At 35.9% G+C, this 10,210-nt stretch overlaps 1 protein-coding gene across 1 annotated transcript; it reads left to right on the forward strand.

The window, feature by feature from the left end:
- Positions 1-3,362: 3,362 nt before the first annotated feature.
- Positions 3,363-9,974, forward strand: LOC123548885 (3-[(3aS,4S,7aS)-7a-methyl-1,5-dioxo-octahydro-1H-inden-4-yl]propanoyl:CoA ligase-like). The gene is made up of 5 exons (XM_053527071.1): positions 3,363-3,495; positions 3,874-4,737; positions 4,877-5,015; positions 6,306-6,454; positions 7,579-9,974. The coding sequence occupies exons 2-5, from the start codon at positions 3,918-3,920 to the stop codon at positions 8,115-8,117; spliced, it is 1,647 nt and encodes a 548-aa protein (XP_053383046.1). The 5' UTR covers positions 3,363-3,495; positions 3,874-3,917; the 3' UTR covers positions 8,118-9,974.
- Positions 9,975-10,210: the final 236 nt, after the last annotated feature.

The raw sequence follows: 10,210 nt of genomic DNA on the forward strand, positions 1-10,210 counted from the left end.
TCACCAGTATAGTATAAATACATGTTAAATTTAAATTTAAACCAATGAGCGGTGGACTGCCATTCCATTAGTACTCACAAAATTCACTCTAGGAACACCTGACGCCGCGTATGGAGTGAAGTAAGTCCGCGTTTTAAATGGAGCACAATTCACAAACCCGTATCTTGTCGATGATGTCTACTCAATGGATTTGCAGAGGAGTACATGTAGAAGAAAACTATCGGTAAAGACATAAAACAACATGCTAATTATCAGTTTACCAGTAGTTTATTCGTTTATAGCCCGAGAGGGGGTTGGTACGGGAAGGGGACTCAGTCTGTGTTAGGTGGGGGTGGAGGGTCAGGGGGTCTCCCCATAGAAAGTTTTGAAATACAGGTATGAAATGGTGGCCTCAGTTTCTTTTTATTTTGAGAAACTTCATTTTAGGGAATCAGGGGGCTCTATTCTTGGGAGATTTTGAAATACAGATACGAAATGATGGCCTATAGTGCATTTATTGTTCTAAAGTTTGAGGTACTGTAGGGTGAAACCCCTCATTTTAGGGGGTCAGGGGGCTCCCCCCACCCCTGGAAAATTTTGAAATACAAATATGAAATGGTGGCCTCTGACTAGCGCATTTTTGGTCTAAATTTGAAGGTATGTGAGGGGTATCCACCCTTTTTTAGTGGGTTCTGTGGGCTCCCTTCTTGGAAAAATTGAAATATAGGTATGAAATGGTGGCCTCTGGTGCATTTTGTGGTCTTAATTTTAAGGTATGGGAGGGGTTTCCCCACCCCGCCCATTCTCTTAGTGGGGCCAGGGTGCTCTCTTCCTTCCTGGACAATTTTGAAATACAAATACGAAATGGTGGCTTATGGTGCATTGTTGGTCTAATTTTTGAGATACTGTGTGGGAAATCCTGTCATGTTTCGGGGCCAGGGGGCTCTTCCCCTGGAAAATTTTGAAATATTGGTATGAAATAATATTTTTGGAGTTTTAAGTTGATAATAATAATCAATGATTGGGTACAACTTCGATGAGTATAGGTCATTTCTCAGCCAACTTGTGTGTGGTATGTGTGTGTGCGGGGGTGGGGGGGGGGGGGGGGGGGGGGCATCCTCGGCCCGGCCCATGGAACCGGGCCTAACAAAACTATCAACATGACTACTAGGATTTCTGCCTCACCTTGCCTCAATGATGTAATGAGGCAAATGATATTCTGATATATTTTAATGATATTAATATTATATTTTTTTTTAACCTTTAACTGAATTTTTCGTCATTGTGATAGGCCCACTTTTTACTTTTTTGGCTCCTCAAATTTTAACCGAGGCAACTGCCTCGGTTTGCCTCAGTGTGGCTACGGCGCTGAGTACAGAGATTTTGAAACATATTTCTCTGTGAACGAGGTCTAAAACCATCAAATACAAAAGTAGACATTAAAGAAATTACATTACATCCAGGCCCGATTTTAGGGGGTCAGGGGGTCTCTCCCCCTGGAAAGTTTTGAAATACAGGCATGAAATGGTGGCATCTGGTGCATTTGTAGATCTTAATTTTGAGGTAATGGAGGGGCTACTCCCATGTTGTTAAAGTGGAGCGGGGGCGGGGGGAGGGAGTGGGGGTGGTCAGGGGCGTTCACCTAGAAAATTTTCAAATACAGGTATGAAATTGTGGTCTCTGGTGCGTTCTTGGTCTGAATTTTGAGAAAATATTATTCCTTTGCTAAAATAGTAGGGTACATCTTTGATGAATTTAGGTCACTTCTCAGCCAACTGGGTGGCATGAGCCCCTTCGGCCCAGCCCTGGATCCAGGCCTGATTTGATACATTAGCTATTATCCGTATCAACTTATTTTTTTCCAAATAAGATGTGAAGTTTTTACAAAAGCCGGAAATAATACTATAGGTTGTTACTGCAGTAAATTTTCAACAGTAATTGTTGCTTCTATAACTTCCAGCAGGTAATGGCAGTATTCATGTCATTATACATGTATAATAATCACCTTATTGCAGTATCAACTGAGACTTGCTTGGTAAAGATCAATTTATCTGCATGGCGGTTCATAAGAGACACAAAAACGCAACTAAGCAAAACAGAATCATATTCAGTTTGACTGAGTTTGTTGATAAGAAGTAAACGTGTGCAATACCGTTGACTCCCATAGCAACGCATTACGCGGAAATCTGTTACACAGATACAATTAATGGACTACGTTTCCTCGAAGGAGCAGAGAATATATTTTTTTCATATTGAGTTCAAGTACGGGGATAATCCAATATCTGTCTAAATGAGGGCCCACATCATAATATCATTCACTCACATTTCAGGAGCCTTGTTCTTTGCAATGTGCATATTTCACTATAATACTTTACTTTTAGAGTTTTTGAATGTAGAAAATCCTCATCAAATGAATTTAACTTGACTTAATATACAAAGTAACTCCATTTATAGAGAGAGCTACAATCCGAAATAAAATTAAATGTTATATGTAACAGTCATTTGTTTGAAAACCCTTTCCAGTTATTTTAGTGATGCATGAATGAAGTGTGTGCTATTCTAAACCTAACACGGGATTATTTATGCTCATTTTATGTTTACATACATACAATGAAGTTATAGTTCATATTTTATTTATGAAGTTGGGTCTAATGTATTTTTAAACTGTTGTAATTTATAAAAATATTACGCTACGGAGCCCCTAAAAGGACATCTGACACTTTCATGTTTGACATCACATTTTTTTTTTTAATTTTGTAAAAACGAAATGATATTGCGAAATAGTATTTCCTATTCTCGTAATATTATTATTATTTTTTTTTTTTTTGTGAACTTATATTTCTTTTATTAACATATGCAATATCATTTCATATTTACGCAATATCATTGGATACAAAATAATCTGTACTTTTGTTTTAAGTATTGAATTCTTTTTTTTTTTTTTTAAATATCTTTAGATATTGTTACGTATTTACGGAATAAAACGAATTTAATATCTAAATTAAAAGAACATTATTTCGTAAAAATGCATAATATTTTGTGAAAACGCAAACAATTTAAATATTTCGTGTAAATGAAATATTGTTGCGTGAACGAGAACAAAAGAACGAGACGCTTTGTTGTGTGATCGAGACAGTAAGCATGTAATTTGAGGACACTTTGTCACTCGAACGTGCTGACTATAACTCTTGAGACGCTATGTTGTGGAAGGAAAGTAATAGAAAAACTGGAATGTCCCCTCTGTGATTCTGTAGTGTATTTCTTATTATGCTGATCCTATCACAGTATTGTCTATTAGCAAAGAGATAAATGTTTTTGACATTTTGTAAAATATAACAATCTTGATATTATGTCTTATACAATGCGTATATAATACAGTACGACTGCGAAAAGAGATACATCATTTGATATGTATGAACACGGCTATTATCAAGTTAAGATATTGGCTCTGTTTTGACACAGTATATGATACATTGTATATTGATATAGTGATATGTTTATAAAGTGCCTCATACAGTAAGTTTTGTTTTTACTTATAACTTTTTAAAAAATATTAAAAGCTAGAGTATTGTTAGGAGTTTCATTTACGCATTTGCATGCCATTTTTATTATATATGATAATAAACCGTTCAATGTACATTCATGTATTTATGTGTCGAAAAAAAAAACAACAACAAGGAGAAAGTGTTACCACAAAGGTCACACCTTTGCCACGATATGACATATAAAGGGGAGATAAGATAAAAATTAACACAACGTTTTATGTTGAATAACCCATTATAATGTAAACACATTGAGTTGAGCATTAAGTCCAGTTCATTACCAGTCAATGACATATAAGACCGGTCGCGTGATGCGTTTCGTCAATTTGCATGGTACTATTTGTATTTGTAGGCTATAACATCAAAGCAGTTAATTTCGTCAGAGATTTAGTTAGAATGGACATCGACCTTAGTTACGCGAACGCAACAAATTCGAGACAGTACGTGTACAAAACCCATATGCAGATGCTCACACAATGGGCGCAGTCATTTCCAGAGAAAGAAGCATTTGTAGAATATGATGCGAATGCAAAGAGACATTCCATAACATGTCAGGAGTTGTTAGAGAAAAGTAAAGAATTCGGGTGGTATGTGGCCAGTATTGGGATTCGGAAAGGCGATACTGTCGCGTTCTGTATGAAAAATTCTTTAAACATGCTCATTTCAATGTTTGGTGTACAATTTGCTGGAGGAATACCAATATCGACAATGCAAAGTATGGCAGACGGAAGTGACGTCATAGATACGATCTGTGACCACAATTCCAAATTGCTAGTAATGGACGCCACAGAAGGGGACCAAAGCTGGAAAATGTTTGAAAACGTTCAATCATCTGAAGATACCTCACTTCTTGGAATCATATACAATAACAGATCGACCGAACTGTTCCATCATAACTTCGAAGAGAATGCAACTCATGTTGTCAATTTAACAAATACACCGGAAGTACAACTACCGGATTTGTATCCTGAAGATATAGCGGTATATTTCAAAACATCTGGAAGCACCGGTAAACCGAAACTTGTAGGGCATAGTCATTTTGGATTTTTTAACAGTACGTACTCAATCAACGATTGTCTTGGAATAGACAGCAAGTCCCGGTTTTTCTGCGACAGACCGTTCGGGTGGGGTGTAGGATCTCCAAGGACGTTCCTTGCCTCTGGAGCAACTCGAGTATTCGTGGATAGTTTCTTGTCGATGCAGCAAAATAACATTGGTATCAACATTTTAGTAATTTATCAGTATTTTCCGTTTTAAAAGTGCGCTTATTCATTCTAATATCGCTTTTGACGTTTATTGAAATAAAATCAATTTCTTTAGTCAATGCACGTAATATTGATGTTGATACTTTACAGATCTGCTTTCTGATATCATTCACCAAGAGAAATGTACTCACGTGTATCTACCTGGATATCTCATCTCAGACTTAATTAAAAGTCAGGGAAATGATGCAAAGTTTTCAAGTGTCAGAGCTATCAAATGTTCCGGAGAAAGGTATCTTCAAAATTTGAAATTTGACTTTTCATTTTTTCCATTGTGAATCGATAACTAAGTGCACCTTTTCAGTTCCAATGTGAAATGATTGCATAGTGCACCAATTTACTAGATATGTATACACTTTAATACGTGTTTAAAGTTTGATTTAACTACTAGTATTCATAATGAATAAAACTAAAAAGGTGTGATCCTTTCATAAAAAATGTCAGACAAGAAACCATTAGTAAAGGGTATCAACAATTCAAATATTCGTACATATTTTTCGGCGAACGCCTTCTATGAACGAATTCGTGACCTGAACTAATCCATGCCACGTGACTTAAGTTTGCAAATCAGATTATTTGATAACACATTGTGACATTATAGATAATTTATCGTAATGGAAGATTTATGCAACATTCAGCCTGATTGGACGAGAGTTAATGTTTTTCTTCACTTTGTTGATTGTGCAACGCTGAGTAAAATGTCAGACAAAGCGGTTATCCTTAATGACGTTGTTTACAGATTTAAAGATATGTTTTGCTCAGTATATTTAGCAAGAATATTGATATATTAAAATGATAAGTAAGTTTAATATACATATGTAATATAACAAAAACCTGTTCAAATATCAATACAGAGAGAGAGCTGAATACGGTCTGCGTATCACATTAATAAGGGTGTAGTGTGATTACCCGAACGATTAAAGTCTTCTATGTAGAGAAGTGACTTCTTGCCTACCTAGCGGGGAAAGTATACATTTATCCGAGCAGGCGCCGGGGATAGATATTCCTGTCTTTCCCTAGGGAAAAACCTTGTCTAAAATAGCGTGCACTAAGGTGACGTCACATAATACTGGTACCATTGTGACGTCATAAACTTTATAAATAATGTCAAGAAATACCAAAACTTATTTGTCTCCACGATCTATTTTGAACATGATCAGCAAGAAAACAGCTGTTTTTCCTACCCTCGGGACAGCATGGATAAAAACCCTTGCTAACGCTCGGTTTTCCATTCCACACTGTCCCTCGGGTAGGGAAAACCCCGTGTTACACAGGCAGGCATTTAAGATCCTTATATTCCAGACTACTGTAATTATTCGTTGTAGCAAAAATGAAACAAGATTGCACCCATGGATACGAAACCTTTGTGAAAAATTAAAAAAAGAACCATTTAAACTGTTAAAGTGTCGTGTTTAGTTTTGCCATTTTCAAAATGAAAACCTCATAAACTTCTTGTCTTATTACAATTGGCCGACCATCTTTTTTAAAAGATATTTCTTGTTTATGTATATTTTCATGAAAGATTCCCAAAGCGGTATACAGAATTACTGGGACGTTTTTGTAAAGAACTGGTTATATGGTACGGGTCAACAGAGGCAGCTGGAGTATCAGCATTTTCTTCCCAGAATTCCGAGGAATACGAAGATGGAATCATCGGGAAACCTCTACCCGGTATAACTTCAATTTTCATTACTCCGAAGCTGTTTAAAAAACTACCACATGTAAAGTTGAAATAAAAAGTTAATTTGTTTACATTACTGTAATGCATCATTTACATTGAAACAAATACATTTACTTGCTTGTAATTAATAGTTGTCATGGATTGCATGCGCGTATTTCCCACGTTGGGCTACCGAAATATGGCATGCTTGGAATGAAACGAGTGCGAATCGGTGTACCGGTTCAAAGCGGCGTACTAAATCTTCTTTAATACTGAAATTGTTAGTTCCTTCTTTTACTGAAATGTTGTATTTCTTGTAATTTATCTTGGTTGATAGTTTTATAGTTAAGTTCCATGTATTATCATTTTTAGATCACATCTTTTATAATATTTAAATGTTTTAGACATGTCCTTGAAAAACGAAGCTCATTAGCGTAGTCTATATATTAATAAAATATATTATCAGGCCACTAAAAATAAAAAGTAATTAATCATATAAGAATATGACAGTTGTATTTGTTGGCTTAGTGTTTTTTCGCTTATTGAATTGCGTAAAGATCTAGGGCACCTTCATTGTGAATTTTAAGGTTTTAGTTGTATTCAACAGCAATTTTTACGGCAGCATTGTCAGAGGATGTTGTTTTTCAATCTATATTCAACGTCAATATTTGAGCCGTGCCATGGGAAAACCAACATAGTGGCTTTGCGACCAGCATGGATACAGACCAGCTGCGCATCCGCGCAGTCTGGTCAGGATCCATGCTGTTCGCTAACAGTTTCTCTAATTGCAATAGGCTTTGAAAGCGAACAGCTTGGATCCTGACCAGACTGCGCGGATGCACAGGCTGGTCTGGATGCATGCTGGTCGCAAACCCACTATGTTGATTTTCCCATGGCATGGCTCATTTGTTTATTTTTGGTAAGAAGACACGTTATATCAGTCTACTAAATGTATGATTTTCATATCATTAAATGCTTTTATTTACTACAAATGATTAATATTTCAAGATGAAATGAAAATTAGGAATTGAATAAATATAATGTAACCTGTATAAATTTATATACTTAAGTGTTTTTATTTTTTAATAGTATTAAATTTTGCGGTTGAAATTATGAAAATAATTTCTTGTTTTAGGAATTGAGATGAAACTTACTGGCGAGAATGGTAATGTTGTACCGATGGGACAGAATGGAGAGTTGCATGTTCGGAGCGTTTACAGATTCCTGGAGTACAAAAACATGCGTGAAAAGTTTCTTGACACAGTTGACAATGGAAACTGGCTACAAACTGGTGATCTGGCGCATATACGAGCAGACGGCAATTTTGTACTGGTTGGTCGAACATGTGACCAAATGTCTGTTGGTAGCATGAAGATTTTTCCTCAAGAAGTCGAGAAAGTCTTACTAAATTGCCCGGAGGTAGACGCAGTGATAGTCGTACCGGTTCCAGATGAAAGACTTCATCATGCTATATGCGCTTGTATCGTTCTGTCAAAGACAAAAACTGCGGATACGGACAATATGCACGAGTACTTCGCCCATCTGTGGGCGGACAATGCTTTATTCAAGCCGAAGTACTATATGTCGTTTGAGAAATTACCGGCAAATGCAAGTGGTAAAACTGACAGAAAAATGATTGCCAAGATGGCGGCTTCTGAACTGAATCTGTGTTGAAATTATCTAGCAGGATACATAAATGAGGAAGGCACTGATCAGTTAAAATGTTACAGATTATTAATGTTGCATATTATTAATCAATATTATTCTTCCTTCGGTGTATAATGGTTTGCATATATCGCATGTAAATACAGATTGAATCATTGATCACCTGAATCTTTTAAAAAAGCTTTTTGTTCTAACAACCCACCCAAACAAGCACTTTAACAAACGACTAATTGTTGGTTATGAATTCTATTCTAATTCTATACTGTTTGGTATACTGTTACAGTGAATCGTATTGTATACTGTTTGACAATCTAAAGTATAGAACGTTGGAAGCTATTGTGTATACCAATAGAACAACGTTTTAAAAGTAGCTCATATATAGTATAGCAAAGAATGTATATACCATTAGAATATTATCGGTTAGACAATCTCGAGCTAAAGAAGATACGTTGTGAAAATCGTAAAGCATGGAGTACGTTTGGTAATTTGCACGTGTGGAGTTGGTCACTACGTTTTCCTTTTTATGGTGCGATGACTAATCACGCGCAAGACTCCGTGATGCTTTTCCGCTAAATCCTAAAAAATGGATGGAAGATGAGGAATTTCGTTTTGCATCTTGCTTAGTCGGGCTCTTAAAAGTCTGACTTTAAATTTCCTCCTGTTAAGGACACGTTTTGCACACATGTTTTGAAAACGTTGCATCTTACGCACCTCACCTTAGCTACACCATACAGAATGGCATTGCAGTAATCCAAATGTGAAAAAAAAACTAGAGACAAAACTATAATATCAGTGGCTACTTTAGTTAAATATTTTCGGTTTTTCTTAATTTGTAGGTAATTTATTCAACATGGCTGTACGACTTTACAGGCTATATTAACCCTTACCATGCTGAATTTCTATAATGAACTGGTCCATCTTCCAATTTGGGCAGTACCATTTATCATTTGAAGGGGTGTTTACTAAAAATTTACTGACTGAATAGCGAACAGTGCAGACCATGATCAGACTGCACGGATGTGCAGGCTGATCTTGGTCTGCACTGGTCGCAAAGGCAGAATCACTTGCCGCCAGCAAGCCAAGGGTTAAGTAAGTTTATAATCCTACAGGCCACAGGGTCTAGTTTCGCTAATTCCCTATTGATGTCAGATACCGTATATCCAATATCCAGTAATTGATCTAGTGTAGGTCTAGTGTAGGTATACTTTACAGGTGAACGACAGGTAATGTATGTTGTATATTCATGAAGAAGATTTCACTGGATGCAATCCACTCAATCACATAAGACACACAATTCATTAAGACTTTGTACAACGCGGTTACTAGAATAGAAGAAAATGAATACATACTCGTACATATTGATTTTTCACTCAATCAGGCTAGGTCCTCAAACAAAATGTTACTAAAACTATGCTTCAAGTTCGAGTTAATTAGAGTCATGTTATGTGCCTTTTCTTAAAAGCATTTTAGTGTAATATACCATTAGCTCATTTAAAAGTAAATTTATTTACTTATTACAATGTATATGATAACGAAATACTTTAAACAATTAATTGTTTGTTACCTTGCGTTTCTTATTGGAAACAAATGCATGTCATAATTAAGACATAGGTTCCAGAATAAGACAACATTTTTATGTTAGAAAAATTTAACAAAAGTAGATCTATTGTTAAAGTTAATTTCTTTATCTTGTTGAACATTCGATTAATCTGTTATGATCTTTTACATTTTACAAGAAACTTAATCTAGTGTCATTTATTTAGCACAGATTATTTTGCAATATTTCTTCTAAATCGAATGGTGTAAATAAATGGTATCATTGTGTTGCAAAGATAAAATTAATTCCATTAAGTGACACTAGGATGAAATAGTGTTCTACGCAGTCAATGTATCGGTCAGTTTGTGAATTGTACAATGAAGTTGTTTTTAGCAGGATATTGAAAGCGTCCAGCGTGTCAGCTTCCCTAATCTTGATAGGAAGGGAGTTCCAAAGCAGAGGAGATCCGATTGCCATATATCACGATTTTAGTCTATATTATAATCAGTGACAAAACCAAATGTAAGATTACCTAACCACCATTGCATAAATATGCAGCAGCCTT

Source organism: Mercenaria mercenaria, chromosome 16 (assembly GCF_021730395.1).
Source record: "Mercenaria mercenaria strain notata chromosome 16, MADL_Memer_1, whole genome shotgun sequence".
NCBI classification, from domain to species: Eukaryota; Metazoa; Mollusca; class Bivalvia; order Venerida; family Veneridae; genus Mercenaria; species Mercenaria mercenaria.

What these genes read in the sequence shown, in the direction of transcription:
- LOC123548885 (XM_053527071.1), top strand. Translation starts at nt 3,918, where the DNA reads ATGGACATCGACCTTAGTTACGCGAACGCAACAAATTCGAGACAGTAC. An exon ending in GATGCAGCAAAATAACATTG is followed by an intron (nt 4,738 to 4,876) that starts GTATCAACATTT and finishes GATACTTTACAG; the next exon opens with ATCTGCTTTCTGATATCATT. An exon ending in ATCAAATGTTCCGGAGAAAG is followed by an intron (nt 5,016 to 6,305) that starts GTATCTTCAAAA and finishes TTTTCATGAAAG; the next exon opens with ATTCCCAAAGCGGTATACAG.